The sequence below is a fragment of the Salvelinus namaycush genome, chromosome 8 (genome assembly GCF_016432855.1).
Source record: "Salvelinus namaycush isolate Seneca chromosome 8, SaNama_1.0, whole genome shotgun sequence".
Classification (NCBI taxonomy): Eukaryota; Metazoa; Chordata; class Actinopteri; order Salmoniformes; family Salmonidae; genus Salvelinus; species Salvelinus namaycush.
In genome coordinates, this window is record NC_052314.1 from 21849970 (window position 1) to 21874636 (window position 24667).

Genomic DNA, 24667 nt, shown 5'->3' on the forward strand with positions numbered 1-24667 from the left:
TCTAAATAATACACGGGACGAGACCTGTAATAACAAGTGCACAATAACATGTATCACAAAAACCGATACAACAGAGCACAGGTACTCACAAGACCAACAGACATGGGACAATAATCGTCAAGGACAATGGGGAACAGGGCACATATATACACATACTAATCAGGGGGAATGGGAACCAGGTGTGCGTAATGAGACAAGACAGTCCGGGGTTGGTGGTAATAATAATCAATAATGCCTAGAAGGCCGGTGACGTAGATCTCCATAGCTGGTGAACGGAATACCTTGTTTAAACACATCTTTCAGTAAAACTGTAGAAAGGGATCTTCTGTGTTTTTTTTTAAGACATCTGAAGGAATGAATAAAACTCTGTGAGCTTACTAAGACCTGTAACGGCAGTCTAGCTCTTCCTCCTCCTCAGACGAGGAGAGGCGAGAAGGATCGGAGGACCAATGTGCAGCGTGGTAAGTTTCCATAATTTAATAACATGAAAACTAGACAAAATACAAAACAACAAACGTACTAACCGTCACAGTCCCGTGTGGCACAAACACTGACACAGAAAACAACCACCCACAAAATCCCAACACAAAACAAGCCACCTATATGATTCTCAATCAGGGACAACGATTGACAGCTGCCTCTGATTGAGAACCATATTAGGCTGAACACAGAAACAGACAAACTAGACACACAACATAGAATGCCCACCCAGCTCACGTCCTGACCAACACTAAAACAAGCAAAACACATAAGCACTATGGTCAGGACGTGACAAGACCGAACATGGCATTGTTTGTTTGGCCACATGTGGTCAAGATGCTTTTAACAGCTCCTCCATTTGCTTTCCATTATGACAACAAAGCATCTTCTTTTGACAGTCACAGATATGGAATAAATCAAGCAAATTGCAAATAATTTTAACTACCTGATCAATGCAGGATGGGATAAAGAAGAAAAAGAGAACCAGAGAAGAGAGAGAGGGTGACAGACAGGGAGAAAATAGAGAATAGATTGCTTTTGCTGTATTTATCAGTAGAAAAGTCCCTTTTAACCCAAAAGTTGAAGTCTTTATCTCTCCGCAGGAGCAGTTCTTCCTGGGGCCCCTGATTGCGCTACTGGGGGCTAGGTTGTGTTCCCCTGTGAGAGACAGCATTCCGATTAGAGCCCATTGCCAAGTGCAGGGATCCATCGTGAGCCTGAAGGTGCAGTAATTAGAGGAGAAAAAGCACTGGATTTACACTGTGTTACAACAAGCAGGTTATGCCAGGTGATAAACGCTAGCGTTGAGGGAGCTGACATACCTGGAGCACCACGTGAGCTGCTGGTCCATTCTGACACCCTCCATCAGTATTAGTTGGATCAGAATGGCGGAGAGATGGGGAGATGTCAGCCGATGTAATGTTTAGGAGCCAGTGAGTTAATGTATTGTGAAAGCCCCTCGGTCATTGTTATCCAAATGGGACTTTTTATTAGAAGCCCTCTCACTTCTTGATATATCTACCAAGTGAACTTCACTGTTCTGTAGTTAAGTGGATCAAAGCCAATGTACAGCTCATGCGTGGGTGTTTGGAGTCAGCCTGCTCTCAACAGGTCTGTGGGCTTTTTAAAATTCTGCTCATCCACCCCCGAGCTGCATGATGAAGAGCTTGCAGACAATTGAACTGTCCGACTTCTGATCTCTCTGGTTTCCTTCGAGGAATATGGGTTTTCCCTGGGAGGGGGCAGGCTCAAGCTAGGACATAACTCATCTCTTTGCAGTGTGATTCTCTGATTTTACCATTGCAAAACTATCCACCACCAGCCCAGCTCAATCCACCACTAGCAATAGCAGCAGATAATCACATATTTTCTAAGACCGAGGTACTTATTCTTGGAGCCAAAGCACAGAGACAGAATCTGGCTGAATATTTTAATTCACAGGCAATAAACCTAGGTGTTATTTTAGATTCTGAACTCTATTTTGAATCACACATTAGAAATGTGACCAAAATAGCTTTGTACCACCTGATGAACATTGCCAAGGTGCGGCCGTTTCTTTCTCAGGCTGATACAGAGAGACTCATCCATGCTTTTATTACAAGCTGGCTTGACTTCTGTAACGCTCCCCTGTCTGGTCTATCCAAGAAAGCCATTGGTCAACTGCAAAACATACAGAATGCTGCAGCATGGGTACTAACCAAGGCCAGACGTAGAGCACACATTACACTGGTTTTAAGGTCTCTGCACTGGCTGCCTGTGAGTTTTAGAATACATTTTAAGATTATTCTATTGGTTTTTAAATCAATACATGTCAGACATGCTTTTAAGTTATGTACCCAGTAGGTCACTCAGGTCCTCTGGCACTGGTCTTTTAACTATTCCAAAGTCTAGGACCTAAAGGCATGGAGAGGCAGCCTTTAGTTATTATGCCCGCCATTCTCTGGAATAGCCTGCCAGACAACCTGAGGGGTGGGTGAAACTGTGGACATAGATATCTTAAACACTTTTTAAGCTTTGCTTTTCCTTAGGGTGCTTTTTAGTCGTTCTGTGTATATTGTTGTTCTTTAGTTTTTTTATCCTCTTATGTTTGTTGTGTAGTTAATATTTAAGTTTTTATTTTCATTGTTTTTAATAGTTTCGATGGCTGCCCTTGATCGCCTTATGACAGAGGCTCCTGTTGAATGGGCACACTTGATCACGTAACCCTGTTTCCCACGTCAGCCCTGTGCCTCGGCATGTCTGGCAGATGCACCCAGCCCCACGACACCCTCCCGCCCCCACCTCTGCATCCATCACTCTACGACTATTACCGATGACAGCAATCACATAAACAACCAACGGTTCATATGCAAATTGAACCAGAAACATCAGTTTTGGAATTCTAATGCATCATTCATACAGAGAGTATGTGGTATGTTTAAAAAAAAAAAGGTTGCAATGTATTACAATGGCCATCGCAGAGATAGGCCTTCTAGCAGTCCTCAAACATGTATGTGAATGGTATCAATTAGAGTTGGGCGATATGGACAAAAACCATATGCTTTTTGTTTTTTTTGCAATAACACCTTAGCACGCACGCACGCACGCACACACACACACACACACACACACACGACTGCTGCTAAATACTGCACAATTTAAACACTTGCCCCCAAATCCCCCTCCTTCCCCAAAACGTGTGTCAATATTGGAATATAAATTGTGCCTTTCTGTATTATGCTAAAATGTTTATTCTATTCTACTAAGACATTTAATTTATGTTTGTAGTCTTATCTTGTATTATTTATTATTGTTGTTGCATTGTCTAAAAGGAACCTGCAAGTAAGCATTTAGTTGGACGGTGTATACAATATGTAGCCCGTACGAATTTATAAAAACTGGAAACTTGAAATGACAATAAATTATTTTGGGTGCTAGAGCCCGGCGATATGGACAAAAAGTTATATTGCGATAAATTGTAAAAATTGTAAATTTTCTTCCAGTGCCAAGTAAGACAACTGAGATGGTAGCCTATGATTAACAAATTAAGCTACAGTACTTCATGTAACTGTCACACCCGCCAGGGACATCCTGGACCCAGGCCTCATAGCGGATTTCCAATGCTGACACCCCGGTCAACCAGGTAGGATGCCAGGTGGTGCCCCTAGAGAGGGGAGGTACTGTCACACCCTGATCTGTTTCACCTGTCTTTGTGATTGTCTCCACCCCCCTCCAGGTGTTGCACATCTTCCCCATTATCTCCTGTGTATTTATACCTGTGTTCTCTGTTTGTCTGTTGCCAGTTCATTTTGTTTGTCAAGCCTCCCAGCGTTTTCCCCTTGCTCCTGTCTTTTTCTAGTTCCTGTTTTTGACCATTCTGCCTGCCCTGACCCTGAGCCTGCCTGCCGTTCTGTACCTTGTCACACCACCCTGGATTATTGACCTCTGCCTGCCCTGACCCTGAGCCCACCTTCACCCCAGTCTGAGTTCCTGAGCGCTCTGGAGCAGGTTTTCATCAAGGATCTCTCTATACTTTGCTCCATTCATCTTTGCCTTGATCCTGACTAGTCTCCCAGTCCCTGCCGCTGAAAAACATCCCCACAGCATGATGCTGCCACCACCATGCTTCCCCGTAGGGATGGTGCCAGGTTTCCTCCAGATGTGACGCTTGGCATTCAGGCCAAAGAGTTCAATCTTGACTTCATCAGAACAGAGAATCTTGTTTCTCATGGTCTGAGAGTCCTTTAGGTGCCTTTTGGCAAACTCCAAGCGGGCTGTCATGTGCTTTTTACTAAGGAGTGGCTTCCGTCTGGCCACTCTATCATACAATCAAATCAAATGTTATTGGTCACATACACATGGTTAGCAGATGTTAATGCGAGGGTAGCGAAATGCTTGTGCTTCTAGTTCTGACTATGCAGTAAGTAATCTGACAAATTCACAACAACTACCTTATACACACGAATGTAAAGGGATGAATAGAATATGTACAAATATATGGATGAGCGATGGCGTGCAGCATAGGCAAGATGCAGTAGATGGTATAGAATACAGTATATACATATGAGATGAGTAATGTAGGATATGTAAACATTATTCAAGTGGTGTTATTTAAAATGACTAGTGATACCTTGTATTAGGTCCATTTATTTAAGTGGTTAGAGATTTGAGTCTGTATGTTGGCCGCAGCCTCTCAATGTTAGTGATGGCTGTTTAACAGTCTGATGGCCTTGAGATAGAAGCTGTTTTTCAGTCTTTTGGTCCCAGCTTTGATGCACCTGTACTGACCTCGCCTTCTGGATGATAGCGATGGTGAACAGGTAGTGGCTGGGGTGGTTGTTGTCCTTGATGATCTTTTTTGCCTTCCTGTGACATCGGGTGCTGTAGGTGTCCTGATTGGTGGAATGCTGCAGAGATGGTCGTCCTTCTGGAAGGTTCTCCCATCTCCACGGAGGAACTCTAGAGCTCTGTCAGAGTGACCATCGGGTTCTTTGTCACCTCCCTGACCAAGGCCGTTCTCCCCCGATTGCTCAGTTTGGCCGGGCGGCCAGCTGTAGGAAGAGTCTTGGTGGTTCCAAACTTCTTCCAATTAAGAATGATGGAGGCCACTGTGTTCTCTGGGACCTTCAATGCTACAGACATTTTTTGGTACCCTTCCCCAGATCTGTGCCTCGATACAATCCTGTCTCGGACCACCTACGGACAATTCCTTCAACCTCATGGCTTGTTTTTTGCTCTAACATGCACTGTCAACTGTGGGACCATATATAGAGAGGTGTGTGCCTTTCCAAATCATGTCCAATTAATTGAATATATCACAGGTGGACTCCAATCAAGTTGTAGAACCATCTCAAGGATTTTCAATGGAAACAGGATGCACCTGAGCTCAATTTCGAGTCTCTTAAAAAAGGGTATGCATACTTACGTAAATAAGGTATTTCTGTTTTGACACAGAGCAGTGTGACAGAGGACAGTTTTCAGTTACAGGAGAAAATGAAACCTACGTAGGGCCACGTCTACAACAAAGTGTTACGTATGCAGCTGCTCTCGCCTCAGTTCTAATGATCTAATCAACATCCCTGTCACTGTCCCGCAAACTACCAGGCCATCGCTGTCATGGAAACAGAACATCTCTAGCAACATCTCCAACTTCAAACACCCTATTTTTAAGGTCTGGAAAACTAAAGACGTACAGGTTGAACAGATAGTTCCAGAGAAATTAGAGGACAACTAAATAATCCACAAGCAAGTAGTACTTTGGACAAATAGAACATCTACAAATCTACCCTCAACTTCATTGGTATAGACGTGTTGAGTGAGATCAACAGCCCCTTTATGCACCTGTTAGATGACTCTGATTCTGACAGTTTTGCTGGATCTAGCTATCTGTTATGGCCTGAGGTTGACTACATGTAGGTTCTCCTATCATAATAAACATGCAGGTTTCAGGTTTAAAGTAAAACCTCAGTTAACGTTTGGGTTTAAGCTTTCATCATAAAGATAGGACAGTCCCTTCTAAGTGTTTTTTGTTTTAGTTTTCTTTAAACTGTGACTGTACCATTTAGGCCGGCTGGTGGACTTCACCACTGGAGACATGCCATCCCTGTACAGGCTCTTGGTCTTGCTGAAGTTGACAATGTTGAAAATCACCCTCTGAAAGAAAAATGTGATTGGATTCTATTAGATTGGTAGAATTTGTGAACAAGAAAAAAGGGATGATATGAAAGGGTAGAAATATCAGAAATGGAGCACTGAATGAGAAAAGTTCATGATGTCAACACAACACAGTCAATCGTATATAATGACTGATTATTATGCCTGAATAGAGATAAGAAAGTGTGCTTCAACGCATGATAGCACAACACACTATAAAGTAGAGATGAAAAGACTAGACATATCTGTCAACAGAAAGTGTGGTGAAACGGTGGCCTAGCAGATGATCATGCTGAAACAGACAGGCTACCATGGGGCCAGCTTGGCTTTAAAACATTAATTCATAGCTAGGTGAGGGATATGTCCTACTGTCCCAGGAAATGCACTGGGGTCCCACTCCTCCACCAGGATCCTGATTAGGATCAGGGGAAGAAATATGGAGGGGGAGAGATTAATAAATATATAAATAATGACAATAATATTATCATTGTACAGTAAATGAATCCTATTGATGGACCATATCAAATTACCAACTTAGTCCAGGTGGTGGAAGTGAACTGTGTGCTACTGAAATCCTATTACAACCCCCCTCCTCCTCCCCCTCCCTCCTTGCCATCACAGGAGCAGGGATTGTGGCAGTCTAATTCAGACTTAGGTAAAATGACATTTAACTGATGTTCTGACTGGCAGCAGGCTCCTGTACCGTGGAGATAAGACCATTGCTGCTGGCATTTCAATTAAACTTTACTGCCCTGCACATCTGTTGCCAGCCTACTTTCAGCTTTTCCTCAGGCAAATACATCCTCATTTTCTGACTTATATTGGTCCTCTTTTTTCTTTTTCACCAATTCAGATTGTCTTATTTAGTGGCTGCGTCTCATACCTGTAATCTATTTGTTAAGCTTCTTTAACTCCAAGGTGGAGCTCTATACTCCACCAAGGCAGGCAGGCTGCAACCGCCTCTGTACTTCTGTTAAGACAAGGCAAAGTAGGTGTTTTGGCCACCACATAACGACACCTGGTGGTCTGATTGTAATAGACCAATGACAATTCATCATTGATTTCCATATCCCCTCCTACTATCCCGCCCGGTCAAATTGATGACATGCACGGGAGAGGTAGCTAGGGATTCGCGGCCAAAAGCAAGAGAGATTGTGCAGTAGCTGGCTGTAAGGCAACAATTGTGTCTTTGCACTGTCTTCCATCAGAACAATCACTTCGTCTGAGTTGACAAAAAAAATTATATAATATGTTTCTAAACACCTGAATGAATCATGAATAACGATGAGTAAGAAAGTTAGACACACAAATATCATATAACCTCTCACCATCACAATAATGTGAGGTTAGCATTTTTGGGGGGCTATGATATTGGTAAGTAACTATATTCACAATTCATTCAGGATTATCCGTAATCATGGCAGCATCCACAATAACATAGAAGTGTTTAGAAACATATTATATATACAGTACCTGTAACGTCCTGACCAGAGTTCTTATGTGTTTTGCTTGTTTAGTGTTGGTCAGGACGTGAGCTGGGTGGGAATTCTATGTTGTGTGTCTAGTTCGTCTGTTTCTATGTTCAGCCTGATATGGTTCTCAATCAGAGACAGCTGTCAATCGTTGTCCCTGATTGAGAATCATATATAGGTGGCTTGTTTTGTGTTGGGGATTGTGGGTGGTTGTTTCCTGTCTTTGTGTTTTGTCTGCACCAGCAAGGACTGTGACGGTTAGTGTGTTTTGTCAGTTTGTATCGTGTTTTTGTTTTGTCCTATTAAATTTCATTATGTCTAATTACCACGCTGCACATTGGTCCTCTGATCCTTCTCGCCTCTCCTCGTCTGAGGAGGAGGACGAAGTAGACTGCCGTTACAGTACCAGTGAAAAGTTTGGACACACAGTCATTCAAGGGTTTTTCTTTATTTTACTTTTTTTCTGCATTGTAGAATAATAGTGAAGACATCAAAACTATGAAATAACACATTTGGAATCATGTAGTAACCAAAAAAGGGTTAAACAAATCAAAATATATTTTAGATTCTTCAAAGTAGCCACCCTTTGCCTTGATGACAGCTTTGCACACTCTGGCATTCTCTCAAACAGCTTCATGAAGTAGTCACCTGAAATGCATTTCAATTAACAGGTGTGCCTTGTTAAAAGTTAATTTGTGAAATTTCTTTCCTTCTTAATGCGTTTCAGCCAATCAGTTGTGTTGTGACAAGGTAGGGGTGGTATACAGAAGATAGCCCTATTTGGAAAAAGACCAAGTCCATATTATGGTAAGAATAAGCAAAGAGAAATGACAGTCCATCATTACTTATAAGACATGAAGGTCAGTCAATCCCGAAAATATCAAGAACTTTGAAAGTTTCTTCAAGTGCAGTCGCAAAAACCATCAAACGCTATGATGAAACTGGCTCTCATGAGGACCGTCACAGGAAACAAAGACCCAGAGTTACCTCTGCTGCAGAGGATAAGTTCATTAGAGTTAACTGCACCTCAGATTGCAGCCAAAATACATGCTTCACGGAGTTCAAGTAACAGACACATCTCAACATCCACTGTTCAGTGCAGACTGCGTGAATCAGGCCTTCATGGTTGAATTGCTGCAAAGAAACCACTACTAAAGGACACCAATAAGAAGAAGAGACTTGCTTGGGCCAAGAAACATGAGCAATGGACATTAAACCAGTGGAAATCTGTCCTTTGGTTCCCACCGTGAAGCATGGAGGAGGAGGTGTGATGGTGTGGGGGTGCTTTGCTGGTGACACTGTCAGTGATTTACTTAGAATTCAAGGCACACTTAACCAGCATGGGTATTCTGCAGCGATATGCCATCCCATCTGGTTTGCGCTTAGTGGGACTCTCATTTGTTTTTCAACAGGACAATGACTGAAAACACATCTCCAGACTGTAAGGGCTATTTCACCAAGGAGGAGAGTGATGGTGCTGCATCAGATGACCTGGCCTCCACAATCACCCGACCTCAACCCAATTGAGAGGGTGTGGGATGAGTTGGACCGCAGAGTGAAGGAAAAGCAGCCAACAGGTGCTCAGCATATGTGGGAACTCCTTCAAGACTGCTGGAAAAGCATTCCAGGTGAAGCAGGTTGAGAGAATGCCAAGAATGTGCAAAGCTGTCATCAAGGAAAAGGGTGGCTACAAAGAAAAAGCCATATCTCAGACTGGTCAATAAAAAGTAAAGATTGAAATGGGCAAAAGAAGACAGACACTGGATAGAGGAACTCTGCCTAGAAGGCCAGCATCCCGGAGTCGCCTGTTCACTGTTGACTATGAGACTGGTGTTTTGCGGGTACTATTTATTGAAGCTGCCAGTTGAGGACTTGTGAGGGGTCTGTTTCTCAAACTAGACACTCTAATGTACATGTCCACTTGCTCAGCTGTGCACCGTGGCCTCCCACTCCTCTTTCTATTCTGGTTAGAGACAGTTTGCGCTGTTCTGTGAAGGGAGTAGTACACAGCGTTGCATGAGATCTTCAGTTTCTTGGCAATTTCTCAAATCGAAAAGACTTCATTTCTCAGAACAAGAATAGACTGACGAGTTCCAGAAGGAAGTTCTTTGCTCTGGCCATTTTGAGCCTGTAACCGAACCCACAAATGCTGATACTCCAGATACTCAACTAGTCTAAAGAAGGCCAGTTTTATTGCTTCTTTAATCAGGACAACAGTTTTCAGCTGTACTAACATAATTGCAAAAGGGTTTCCTAATGATCAATTAGCCTTTTAAAATGATAAACTTGAATTAGCTAACACAACATGCCACTGGAACACAGGAGTGATGGTTGCTGATAATGGGCCTCTGTACGCCTATGTAGATATTCCCCCCCAAAATCAGCTGTTTCCAGCTACAATAGTCATTTACAACATTAACAATGGCTACACTGTATTTCTGATCAATTTTATGTTACAAAAAATGTGTTTTCTTTAAAAAACAAGGACATTTCTAAGTGACCCCAAACTTATTTTTTTACAATAAAAGTGACTCCATTATACATTATTTACCATTCATTTCCATTACGCACAAAATAATCTGAAACACAACCAAAACAAACCGGCAAATGCATCCAACAAATTTGTTGAGTCACAAACTTGATGTAGACATTGTGTGCTAAAATACCCTCACATTAAAGCTGACAGTGTGCACTTTAACCTCAGTCGTTCTTTAATTTCAAATGCAACATTTTGGAGTACAGAGCCAAGAGAAGAGAAAATTCTTCACTGTCCCAATAATTACGGAGGGCACTGTATATGTTTGTCATGTTTCTGCTGTTGGGAAGAGAATAGGATGTTACGCAGAAAAATATGTTGGTAGGACAAGGCTATATATGTTTGTGCACATGGAAGTCAATGATGTATGCTTGTTTACTATAGGTTACAAATGTGACATGACTAAAATGTGACAAAAATGAAAGGGTATTTAGTTGACTAAAATGGCCAACTGTTTTTGTTATTTTTACAAAAACAAGACTAAATCATTACTCAAATGACAAAAATATTTAAGTCAACAACATTGTAGTTACTCAACAATACTAACCTAATTGACAAAGTGGAATCATGTTTTTCTAATTTTAAAGAAATTAATAAAAAATGAATAGTTGATATGTCTTGAGTCAATAATTATTCAACCCCTTTGTTATGGCAAGCCTAAATAAGTTCAGGAGTCAAGGCTTGCTTAACAAGTTACATAATAAGTTGCATGGACTCACTCTGTGTGCAATAATATTTTTTAACATGATTTTTGAATGACTACCTCATCTCTGTACCCCACACATACAATTATCTGTAAGGTCCCTCAATCGAGCAGTGAATTTCAAACACAGATTCAACCATAAAGATCAGGGAGGTTTTTCCAAGTTATTAATTACACTGGATGGTTTATCAATACACAAAGTCACAACAAAGATACAGGCGTCCTTCCTAAATCAGTTGCCATGGAGGAAGAAAACCGCTCAGGGATTTCACCATGAGGCCATTTTATTTATATATTTGTTATTTAAATCAGGCAAGTCAGTAAAAAATAAACTCTTATTTACAATGACGGCCTACACCAGCCAAAACCGGACGAAGCTGGGTCAATTGTGCGCCGCACTATGGGACTCCCAATCACGGCCAGTTGTGATTGAGCCTGGATTCAAACCAGGGTGTCTGTAGTGACCCCTCTTGCACTGAGATGCAGTGCCTTAGACCGCTGCACCACTTGGGAGTTATGGTGACTTTAAAACAGTTACAGAGTTGAATGGCTGTTATAGGAGAAAACTGAGGATGGATAAACAACATTGTAGTTACTCCACAATACTAACCTAAGTGACAGAGTGAAAAGAAGGAAGCCTGTACAGAATACACATTTTCCAAAATATGCATCCTGCTTGCAATAAGGCACTAAAGTAAAACTGCAAAAAATGTGGAAATTAACTTTATGTCCTAGGTACAAAGCCTTATGTTTGGGGCAAATCCAACACAACACTGAGTACCACTCGTCATATTTTCAAGCTAACAGATAGATAGATAGCTTCTTTTATTTCAGATCATGAAACATGGGACCAACACTTTAGATGTTGCGTTTATATTTTTGTTCAGTATAAAACACTAATACACTGAGTATAGCTGCTCTTTCCATGACAGACTGACCAGGTGAATCCAGGTGAAAGCTATGGTCCCTTATTGATGTCACCTGTTAAATTCACTTCAATCAGTGTAGATGTGTGCCATTCAGAGGGTGAATGGGCAAGAAAAAATATTGAAGTGCCTTTTGAACAGGGTATGGTAGTAGGTGTCAGGCGGTTTGAGTGTGTCAAGAACTGCAATGCTGCTGGGGTTTTCATGCTCAAGTTTCCCGTGTACATCAAGAATGGTCCACCACCCAAAGAACATCCGACCAACTTCACACAACTGTGGGAACCATAGGAGTAAACATGGGCAACCATCCCTGTGGAATGCTTTCGACACCTTGTAGTGCCGATCCCCCAAACGAATTGTGGCTTTTCTGAAGGCAAAAGGGGGTACAACTCAAAATTAGGAAGGTGTTCCTAATGTTTTGTGCACTCAGTGTATATCTTGAAGAAGAAAGCTAAGGTAACTGAGCTAAACGACTATCGCCCCGTAGCACTCACTTCCGTCATCATGAAGTGCTTTGAGAGACTAGTCAAGGATCATATCACCTCCACCCTACCTGACACCCTAGACCCACTCCAATTTGCTTACCACCCCAATAGGTCCACAGACAATGCACTCGCAATTACACTGCACACTGCCCTAACCCATCTGGACAAGAGGAATACCTATGTAAGAATGCTGTTCATTGACTACAGCTCAGCATTTAACACCATAGTACCCTCCAAACTCGTAATTAAGCTCGAGACCCTGGGTCTCGACCCCGCCCTGTGCAACTGGATCCTGGACTTCCTGACGGCACGCCCCCCAAGTGGTGAGGGTAGGAAACAACATCTCCACCCCGCTGATCCTCAACACTGGGGCCCCACAAGGGTGCGTTCTCAGCCCTCTCCTGTACTCCCTGTTCACCCATGACTGCGTGGCCATGCACGCTTCCAACTCAATCATCAAGTTTGCAGACGACACTACAGTGGTAGGCTTGATTACCAACAACGACGAGACGGCCTACAGGGAGGAGGTGAGGGCCCTCGGAGTGTGGTGTCAGGAAAATAACCTCAAACTCAACGTCAACAATACAAAGGAGATGATCATGGACTTCAGGAAAGAGCAGAGGGAGCACTCCCCTATCCACATCGACGGTACAGTAGTGGAGAAGGTGGAAAGTTTTAAGTTCCTCGGTGTACACATCACGGACAAACTGAAATGTTCCACCCACACAGACAGCGTGGTGAAGAAGTTGCAACAGCACCTCAGGAGGCTGAAGAAATTTGGCTTGTCACCAAAAACACTCACAAACTTTTACAGATGCACAATCGAGAGCATCCTGTCGGGCTGTATCACCACCTGGTACGGCAACTGCTCCGCCCACAACCGTAAGGCTCTCCAGAGGGTAGTGAGGTCTGCACAACTCATCACCGGGGGCAAACTACCTGCCCTCCAGGACACCTACACCACCCGATGTCACAGGAAGGCCAAAAAGATCATCAAGGACAACAACCACCCAATCCACTGCCTGTTCACCCCGCTATCATCCAGAAGGCAAGGTCAGTACAGGTGCATCAAAGCTGGGACCGAGAGACTGAAAAACAGCTTCTATCTCAAGGCCATCAGACTATTAAACAGCCATCACTAACATTGAGTGGCTGCTGCCAACATACTGACTCAAATCTCTAGCCACTATAATAATTAAAAATTGGATGTAATAAATGTATCACTAGTCACTTTAAACAATGCCACTTTATATAATGTTTACATACCCTACATTACTCATCTCATATGTATATACTGTACTCTATACCATCTACTGCATCTTGCCTATGCCATTCGGCCATTGCTCATCCATATATTTATATGTACATATTCTTATTCATTCCTTTACACTTGTGTGTAAAAGGTAGTTGTTGTGAAATTGTTAGATTACTTGTTAGATATTACTGCATGGTCGGAACTAGAAGCACAAGCATTTTGCTACACTCGCATTAACATCTGCTAACCATGTGTATGTGACCAATAACATTTGATTTGATTTGATGAGTATTCAACCCCCTGAGTCAATACATGTTAGAATCACCTTTGGCAGAGATTACAGCTGTGAGTCTTTCTGGGTAAGTCTCTAAGAGCTTTGCACACATGGATTGTACAGTACTTGAACATTATTATTTTTATAATTCTTCAAGCTCTGTCAAGTTGGTTGTTGATCATTGCTAGACAGCCATTTTCAAGTCTTGCCATATATTTTCAGGCCAAATTAAGTCAAAACTGGAACTAGGCCACTCAGGAACATTTAATGTCGTCTTGGTAAGCAACTCCAGTGTATACTGAACAAAAATATAAACACAACATGGAACAATTTCAATGATTTACACTACATATAAGGAAAAAAGTCAATTGAAATTAATGGATTTCATATTACTGGGCAGGGGTGCAGCCAGGCCCAGCCAATCAGAATGATTTCCCCCCAAAAAAGGGCAGTATTACAGACAGAAATACTATTCAGTTTAATCAGATGTCCGGTTGGCTGGTCTCAGACGATCCCGCAGATGAAGAAGCCTGAAGTGGAGGCTGGCGTGGTTACACGTGGTCTGCGGTTGTGAAGCTGATTGGACGGACTGTCAAATTCTATAAACGACATTGGAGGCGGCTTATGGTAGAGAAATTACATAAAATTATATGGCAACAGCTCTGATGGACCTTCCTGCAGTCAGCATACCTATTGCACTCTCCCTCAAAACATCTGTGGCATTGTGTTGTGTGACAAAACTGCACATTTTAGAGCGGACTATTATTGTCCCCAGCACAAGCTGAACCTGTGTAATGATCATGCTGATCAGCTTCTTGATATCCCACACCTGTCAGGTGGATGGGTTATCTTGGCAAAGGAGAAATGCTCACTAACAGGTTAGTAAACCAATTTGTGCACAACATTTTGTGAGAAATAAGCTTTTTGTGTGTATGTGTCACGCCCTGACCTTAGAGAGCCTTTTTTATGTCTCTTTTTGGTTTGGTCAGGGTGTGATTTGGGGTGGGCATTCTATGTTTTGTTTTCTATGTTTCTTTATTTCTATGTTTTGGCCGGGTATGGTTCTCAATCAGGGACAGCTGTCCTTTTCCCTCCTTTGAGTGTGGGTAGTAATCTTTGTTAGTGGCACTTTGCCCTGAAAGCTTCACGGTTGTTTTTCGTTTGTTGTTTTGTTGGCGACATTTTAAATAAAAAGAGAAATGTACGCTCACCACGCTGCACCTTGGTCTTCTTCCTTCAATGACGGCCGTGACAGTATGGAACATTTTTGGGATCTTTTATTTCAGCTCATGAAACATGTGACCAACACTTTACATGTTGTAATATTTTTGTTCAGTATATTTTACAAATGTTAGAGTATTTTGTGTAGATCGTTGACAAAAAAGGACAATTATATCAATTTTAATTCCACTTTGTAACAACAAGGGGTGTGAATACTTTCTAAAGGCAAAGTAAATGTACTGTATGTCACGTCAGTGTCCTTAGTAGCTAACTCCCCAACCTAGGGAAAGTACAGGCTGGATGTTTTATGCTGCAAAGTTGTGGGAGGCAACCCGACTGGCTCGCTTAATTTGCTCACCTAATTTGAAAAGGGGGTCGTAAAGAGAAGCTCTGGGTAAAATAAAAGTGTCACTAAGTTCATAAAACTGTGGTTACGTGCGTAACCTCTGATAACCTAAATGCAGTTGTGATAAACAGAGTGCTTTCTGTTTTTCTCCTGCAAATATGTCTCTAACTTTTGAACGGTTGGAGCTATAAGCTGTTATGAGCCCATTCCTGAAAGATAAAATTTGCAGGAACACGAATACGATGCACACAAGCAGCGCAGGACTCGTTAGAACAGAGCGTGGACAGGACCAGGCATAATCAGACTAGCACCGCATCACTGAAAGCAATGTCAATTATGTTATTTTCTACACAGAAGATTATTGCCTGGTGATTTTATGATTCCTTTCCAATACCTTTCTGAATCATTTCAGTGACTTCAAACCATACTTCCTTCAGATTGACATACTATCAAAGTACAGTCAGACTGATTTGTAATAGACTATCATAGCCCCAAATAAAAAAGTTAACTTTAGCTGTTGATTGGGTTACTATCATGCCACAAGGCGAGACCCAGATGCAGACACAGGAGGCAGATGGTTGGAGTCTTACAATGTTTATTAATCCAAAGGGGTAGGCAAGAGAATGTTCGTGGACAGGCAAAAAGTTCAAAACCAGATCAGAGTCCAGGAGGTACAGAGTGGCAGACAGGCTCGTGGTCAAGGCAGGCAGAATGGTCAGGCAGGCGGGTACAAAGTCCAGAAACAGGCAAGGGTCAAAACCGGGAGGACTAGAAAAAGGAGATGCAAAAAGCAGGAGAACGGAGAAAATGCTGGTTGACTTGGAAACATACAAGAGGAACTGGCACAGAGAGACAGGAAACACATGGATAAATACACTGGGGAAAACAAGAGACACAATAACGAGGACAGGTGAAACTGATCAGGGTGTGACAGTGTTAATGCTTTAATGGGAAGCTTATCAGAATTAGACTTGCTCATGTTATTTATATTGGAGCTGATAGTGTGAGCTGCACACAGTGGTCTTCCTACTAGGGCACACCGCCTCAGTGCTAAAAGTGTAACTCTGGTTCATAGGCACATGATTACTGCATACAATAGCTGTAGGATCAACAGAGGTATTCAGGGAAATTAGGGGGACATAAATTAAGTTACTTACATTGTGTCTGCCAATGCCCCTGGGATAATGTACATTTGATGCAGCATTATGATGATACAATGGTAGGGATTAACTGAGCTGGTCTTGGGTCATTGATACGTCATTGTTTCAATGCAGCCTTGAAAAGCGTGGACAGAGTCAGGAGCCAAGATGATTTGGATGGACTCCGTCATTCTGTTTCCAGAAGGCGTCAAAGTTATCTATGAAAGTGATTCCAGCAGAGCTCCAGCAGAGCAGAGAATGTCAGTAGCCTGGTGAATATTTGTGTAATGCCGGTAGCCTGCTGTATCTTGACCACAGTTCACTCAGTTTCACACAAACTTTAATAAAGGACACCTTCTTGCTCGCACACAGCAATTAAGTGTGTAAAGCAGGGCCCTCTGGCCGTTCGTCACACCTCTGTAATTGCATAGAAAACCCTTGCTATTCAGTCAGGGATCCTCCAGAAACAATACAGGTTCAGTAGAATATTAAACACCGTCTTTCCCTTTTTTGGACTGGGTTGTGATAGTGGGTGCAGGCTAGTGGTTAAGAGCGCTGGGCCAGTAACCGAAAGGTTGTTGGTTCGAATCCCCATGCCGACTAGGTGAAAAATCTGCCAATGTTCCCTTGAGCAAGGCACTTAACCCTAAATGCTCCTATAAGTTCCACTAGAGAAGAGTGTCTGCTAAATGACAAAACAATTGAAATGTCAAAAAATGAGGGGCAGTGTGACATAATGTAGGCAGAATTGTTCTCAGTTGGATAATCCCCTTTCATAAATGGCACAGGGTCATTGCAATTATGCATATAGCCACAAACAGGCCCAGTCTTTGAAAATACAGTTAGGAAGGGCTTGACTATTGGGCAACATTCTAACACTGACAGGGTCCAGAAACATGCAAGGGTCAGGACTAGGAAAATGCAATAAGCAGGAAAACTGCTGGTTGACTTAGAAACATTCAAGACAAACTGGTGCAAAGAGACAGGAAACACAGGGATAAATACACTGGGAAAACAAGCGACACCTGGAGGGGGTGGAAACAATAATGAGGTGAAACTGATCAGGGTGTTACCACTTACCAAACTAAATTATGTCACCACATTCTATAAACAGAAAATAAGATGTAAGAAGGCAGTGAAAGTTCAGGTTCAATTTATCAAATTATGGTATGAATATGAAAGAGGTTCTGATGTATTGCAGGTCATATTTTGTTTGTCTGTCCATTTCTTTCTGCAGACAAGTTCCCAAATCCATCCAGGATGGGTTCCCTGGGCATCCTGGAAGTCCTGGTAGATGTGGCAGGCTGCAGCACCACCAACTGACAAAGCTCCTATTGGCCAGATACCTGGATATGTCTTCTATTGGTCATACAGCCACTCACAGACAGACGAGTAGCCCCTGTCCATTGACAAGTTCTACTAAGTCTATCAAACTGGATGAGCTCCGTTCAAAACTATCCTATCAATGGGACATTAAAAACTGTTTATATCCTATGTTTCACCGAGTCGTGGCTGAACAAGGACATGTATAAAATACAGTTAACTGGGTTTTTTTGTGCATCGGCAAGACAGAACAACAGCCTCGGGTAGGATCAGCAGGGGTGGTGTGTGTCTCTTTGTCAACAACAGCTGGTGCATGATCTCTAATATCAGAGGTTTTGAGGTTTTGTTCGCCTGAGTTAGAATGTCTCATTATGAACTGTAGACCACACTATTTACCAAGAGAGTTTCATCAATATTCTTAGTAGCTGTCTCTTTACCACCACAAACTGATGCTGGCACTAAGACCACACTCAACAACCTGTATAAGCCCATAAGCAAACAAGAAAATGCTCATCCAGAGGCGGCGCTCCTAGTGGCCGCGGGCTTTAATACGTGTTACTCCACACACAGAGACAAATACAAAGCTCTCTCATCCTCCATTTGGCAAATATGACCATAACTCTATCCTCCTAATTCCTGCTTACAAGCAAAAACTCAAACAGGAAGTACCAATAACGGGGTCATTACGGAAGTGGTCCGATGAAGTGGATGCTAAGCTACAGGACTGTTTCGCTAGCACAGACTGGAATATGGTCCGGGATTCATCCGATGGCATTGAGGAGTATACCTCATCAGTCACCGGCTTCATTAATAATGATAATAATGATAATAATAATAATGTACGATGCATACGTACATATCTGCGTTGTCTTGGCTGTGTGCTTAGGGTCATTGTCCTGTTGGAAGGTGAACCTCTACCCTAGTCTGAGGTCCTGAGTGCTCTGGAACAGCTTTTCATCTAGGATCTCTCTGTACTTTGCTCCGTTCATCTTTGCCTTGATCCTTACTAGTCTCCCAGTCCCTGCCTCTGAAAAACATCCCCTTAGCATGATGCTGCCACCACCATGCTTCACCATAGGGATGGTGCCAGGATTCTGCAATGAATAGATGGCAGACAGGATATAGACCAGGATGGGCCACCATGCAAACAGGCTGTTCTGGTGACCTATTGAAAACTGTACAACAATGATATAGCAAATTAAGATGAATTGTGTATGCCTTTTGTTTTGATGACAAGACAAAGCAGCCTACAAACCTGTAGAAGTTTGTCGCTTTCAGGGTCCAACTCCAGCTCCAACTGACAGGTTGAATACCATGCGCCCTTAAAAAAAATTATGTTTTTAAGGGGTAAGGGGGTGGGTTTTAGACCATCCTATCAGCTAATCAGGGATGTGAGAACCCACACGATCAGACTGAGCATTTCCGTGGCCCAAGGAGGCTCACTGAAATAAATGATTTTTAAAAATATGATTGTTATATACAGTATATCACAAAAGTGAGTACACCCCTCACATTTTTGTAAATATTTGAGTATATCTTTTCATGTGACAACACTGAAGAAATGACACTTTGCTACAATGTAAAGTAGTGAGTGTACAGCTTGTATAACAGTGTAAATTTGCTGTCCCCTCAAAATAACTCAACACACAGCTATTAATGTCTAAACCGCTCACAAAAGTGAGTACACCCCTAAGTGAAAATGTCCAAATTGGGCCCAAAGTGTCAATATTTTGTGTGGCCACCATCATTTTCCAGCACTGCCTTAACCCTCTTGGGCATGGAGTTCACCAGAGCTTCACAGGTTGCCACTGGAGTCCTCTTCCACTCCTCCATGACGACATCACGGAGCTGGTGGATGTTAGAGACCTTGCACTCCTCCACCTTCCGTTTGAGGATGCCCCACAGATGCTCAATAGGGTTTAGGTCTGGAGACATGCTTGGCCAGTCCATCACCTTTACCCTCAGCTTCTTTAGCAAGGCAGTGGTCGTCTTGGAGGTGTGTTTGGGGTCGTTATCATGTTGGAATACTGCCCTGCGGCCCAGTCTCCGAAGGGAGGGGATCATGCTCTGCTTCAGTATGTCACAGTACATGTTGGCATTCATGGTTCCCTCAATGAACTGTAGCTCCCCAGTGCCGGCAGCACTCATGCAGCCCCAGACCATGACACTCCCACCACCATGCTTGACTGTAGGCAAGACACACTTGTCTTTGTACTCCTCACCTGGTTGCCACCACACACGCTTGACATCATCTGAGCCAAATAAGTTTATCTTGGTCTCATCAGACCACAGGACATGGTTCCAGTAATCCATGTCCTTAGTCTGCTTGTCTTCAGCAAACTGTTTGCGGGCTTTCTTGTGCATCATCTTTAGAAGAGGCTTCCTTCTGGGACGACAGCCATGCAGACCAATTTGATGCAGTGTACGGCGTATGGTCTGAGCACTGACAGGCTGACCCCCCACCCCTTCAACCTCTGCAGCAATGCTGGCAGCACTCATACGTCTATTTCCCAAAGACAACCTCTGGATATGACGCTGAGCACGTGCACTCAACTTCTTTGGTCGACCATGGCGAGGCCTGTTCTGAGTGGAACCTGTCCAGTTAAACCGCTGTATGGTCTTGGCCACCGTGCTGCAGCTCAGTTTCAGGGTCTTGGCAATCTCCTTATAGCCCAGGCCATCTTTATGTAGAGCAACAATTATTTTTTCATCATTATTTTTTCATCCTCAGAGAGTTCTTTGCCATGAGGTGCCATGTTGAACTTCCAGTGACCAGTCAGTATGAGGGAGTGTGAGAGCGATGACACCAAATTTAACACACCTGCTCCCCATTCACACCTGAGACCTTGTAACACTAACGAGTGACATGACACCGGGGAGGGAAAATGGCTAATTGGGCCCAATTTGGACATTTTCACTTAGGGGTGTACTCACTTGTTGCCAGCGGTTTAGACATTAATGGCTGTGTGTTGAGTTATTTTGAGGGGACAGCAAATTTACACTGTTATACAAGCTGTACACTCACTACTTTACATTGTAGCAAAGTGTCATTTCTTCAGTGTTGTCACATGAAAAGATATACTCAAATATTTACAAAAATGTGAGGGGTGTACTCACTTTTGTGATATACTGTATATAAGTTATATTCACAAACAGGGATTTATTAGACATAAAGTGATCATTTAAAAATGTAATTAAAAAGACTGCATGGGGGCTTTAACAGGGAATAGAAGTGGCATGAGTGTGACAGATCTACAACTGAGGGTTATCATTCAGCTTTCAATTTCATCATTCATCGTTCACTTCCCTGACACCGAGCCTCTCACATGTACCCTACACGGCATCATAGCTCATGTGTCCCTGTCCTTTATAATGGCACATCATCACTAGCCCTGATCGCCTGTCTGTGCTTATGCACATATTCACCTTTCCACATCCAACACTGCTGCTACTGTTGCTGCTTCTCACTTCTGGATGCGTTAGCTGTGTTAGCTACCATGAGCAGTGGCCCTCTCCAGCGACCATTGGCACACTACCGACAGCATCATCATCGAGTCAAATTGGGAGATTGAGGTGAGGACGAGAGAGGAGGCAAATTGGAGTCTTTTTATCTTAAGCTCATTAAATGGTTTGTCTGGGCCACGCCGCCTGGAGCCCCCTCATCACACGCAGGCTGACTGGCTGGTGGTTGGGTGCTCTTGTTATAACTCTACCTACGCCCAGGGCCAATTTGGGCGCCTGTTTCCCTATGTGCGTGTGCGGTGAACGCTGTCCTGGAAATGTAATTCCACATAGAACAATTGGAACAGATTAACATCCAGACATCCAGGCTGTCTGAGCTGTCATCTCCATGAATCATGTCAAACCCTCCTATGTGTAAGGTTCTGCTTTTCTTTTCTTAGTGAACCTTGTGATCTTGAACGTAGCCCTGTTTCTTTGTGTTCTGGAAAGTAGCCCTGTCTTTCATTTTTGTTCATTGACTTCACCTGTGTTCATTTCTCACCTGGTCTCATCAGCTCCCTATTTACTCCAGTTCTTTCTGTTTGTATGGTTGTGAGGTATTGTTTGTTTTTGACTGCCTACCTGTGTTTGACCATTGCCTGCGACCACAATTCCTGCCTTCTGCAAAGGCTTAATAAACATCTGCCATGCTCTGTGCATGAATCTACACCTTTTTCTCCCTGAGTATTCATTACAGAATACCTCACCTAAAAACGGAATGGATTCAGCGGAGCTACAGTGGAGCGTAACCCAGCAAGAGGAGCTTATGTAGGAAATTTGCCATCTTCTCCGCCAGCCTATCCCTACTCCTCCGATACCAGGTATCGTAACGAATAGCCCTCCTTCGTTCATACCCATGCCTGGAAAATATGACTGTTCACCTGGGAAATGTCAGGGTTTTCTGATGCAATGCAGCAAATACATTGAGCACAACCACACTAACTTCGCCACTGACAAGAGCAGGGTGGATTTTGTCATGTCTCTACTCACAGGCCAAGCCCTGGATTGGGCCACCGCCATATGGACTGCCAACAGCACAGAACTCGGATCCGAGACCCATTTCCACACCCTCTTCAAAGAGGTATTCGATCACTCTCCCTCCGGTCATCCTATAGGAGACCTCCTCATAGAACTTCAACAAGGACGCAATTCAGCTGCCGAGTATGCCCTCGAGTTCCGCACTATGGCTGCAGGGAGTGAATGGAATGAGGCTGCTTTACTTACCATCTACCGAAGAGGGCTCAACAGGGAACTTCAGGCAGAGCTGGCCTGTAGAGGTGACCTTTAGGATTTAAATCAATACATTCATATCTCCATCCACCACCTCATCGCCGACCGCCAAAGAACTCTGCCACCCAGGAACCCGAAACCTCTTTCCATGATTCCGTCATCCCATCCGAGTCTTCCAGAGCCCATGCGTTGGGCCCAGCTCCTCTCCCATATATCGAATGTCAAAAGCGGATCCAAGAAGGGCTCTGCCTATACTGTGGAGGGAAAGATCCTCTACTCAGCCATTGCCCTATTCGCCCCCCACGGAGAGAAGAGAAGGGTCCCCCCGCTGCCATGCAGGTAGGCGTGTCCTTATTTCTAAATATCTCCCAGAAGCAATTCTCCGTTCCTGTATTGATAACCGTGAAGGGGGTTACCAAGTACGTAGAAGGCTTGATAGATTCGGGAGCAGCAGGTCATTTTATCGATCACCAGCTAGTACAAGAGCTTGACATTGATCTAACACCTGTCACCCCTCCGTTAAGGATTAACACCCTGGACAGGCAGCCATTGGGCACAGGCCTCATCACGCACCTGGCACAGAGCGTCACCCTCCAGATTGTCGTCTTCCACACAGAAACCATTCAACTCATGGAACTCTCATCCCTCAACAGCCACTCATACTCGGACACCCCTGGCTTTGTCGTCACGACCCTGCCATCTCGTGGCAACAAGCTGAACTACTGTCCTGGTCTTCTACCTGCTTCTCCAGTTGTCTCAGCCTACCCTGCAGAGCCACCACCATTGAGGACTTTGCCTCGGCAGTGCCACCCACCAAACCATCTGAATACGCCCAGTACAGCAATGTCTTCAACAAAATCAAGGCCTCCACACTTTCTCATCCTAACAGATCATCGGAATCTGGAATATATCAGAGGGGCCAAGAGGTTAAACTCCAGACAAGCCCGGTGGGCTATCTTCTTCACAAGCTTCCATTTTCATGTTACTTACATCCCTGGAAAGAAACATGTAAAAGCTGATGCTCTCTCCCGCCAGTTTGACCTTCCGACCAGTAATTCAGACCCTACACCCATTCTTCCTTCCTCTTGCATTATGGGACCGGTACAGTGGGAGGTTCACTCTGCCATACAAGAAGCCCCAACCTCAGAGTCGGCTCCTCCTGAGACACCAGCTGGGAAGAGTTACGTACCAGCAGATGTTAGACCCCAACTGATGCAATGGTGTCACACATCCTTGGGGTCAGGACATTACACGAACCACCAAACTTCTAGCCCGGAAGTTCTGGTGGTCCTCACTGGCATTCGACCTAAGGGATTATGTACTCTCCTGTCCAGTCTGTGCCCAAACCAAAAGCCCTCGTCATCTCCCTTCAGGAAAGCTTCAACCTTTGCCAATCCCTCACAGACCCTGGTCCCATATATCTGTTGACTTCATCACAGACCTTCCTGAATCCTCTGGTAACACCACCATCCTTGTCATAGTAGACCTTTTTCAAAAATGTGTCGTCTGGTACCTCTTCCTCATTTACCGAACGCCATGGAATTGGTGTAGTGTATGTTCCAGCAGGTGTTCCGCCTGTATGGGATTCCGGAGGACATCGTCTCTGACGGCGGGCCCCAGTTTGTCTCCCGGGTGAGGCGAGCCTTCTGTGACCGACCGGGGTCCCCCTCAGCCTCTCCTCCGGGTACCACCCCCAGACCAACGGGCAGACGGAACGCCTGAACGCCTGAACCAAGAAATAGGGAACTACCTCCGCCAACAATGTTCTGCCTCTCCACACGACTGGAGTCCGTATATGGCCTTGGCCGAATACGCTCAAAACTCACTCATGGACTCATCCCTCCGCCTTACTCCGTTTCAGTGTGTCCTTGGCTACCAACCCCCCATGTTTCCCTGGGAGGCGGAGCCTGGTACTGTCCTAGCTGTCGACGACTGGTTTCGGCATAGTGAGCGGGTATGGTAGACCGCTCACCGGCATCTGTAGGAAGCCTCTAAAACCCAGAAACGCTTTGCCGACAGACACCGCCAACCTACGCCACTCTTTCACCCCTGACAGCTTGTGTGGCTCTCTACCAGAGACATCCGGCTCCGCCTCCCCCCGCAAAAAGTTCTGTCCTCGCTTCATTGGTCCCTTCAAGATAATCC

At 43.9% G+C, this 24667-nt stretch overlaps 1 protein-coding gene across 1 annotated transcript in view; it reads right to left on the reverse strand.

The window, feature by feature from the left end:
- The window catches only part of LOC120052067 (cytosolic carboxypeptidase 6-like), a gene marked incomplete at its 3' end in the record, with an annotated part of 465946 nt that overhangs the window by 240963 nt on the left and 200316 nt on the right, over positions 1-24667 (reverse strand). The window contains exon 4 of the mRNA XM_038998928.1: positions 6017-6111. Coding sequence (XP_038854856.1) covers positions 6017-6111 — 95 coding nt within the window. The remainder of the gene's footprint in view (positions 1-6016; positions 6112-24667) is intronic.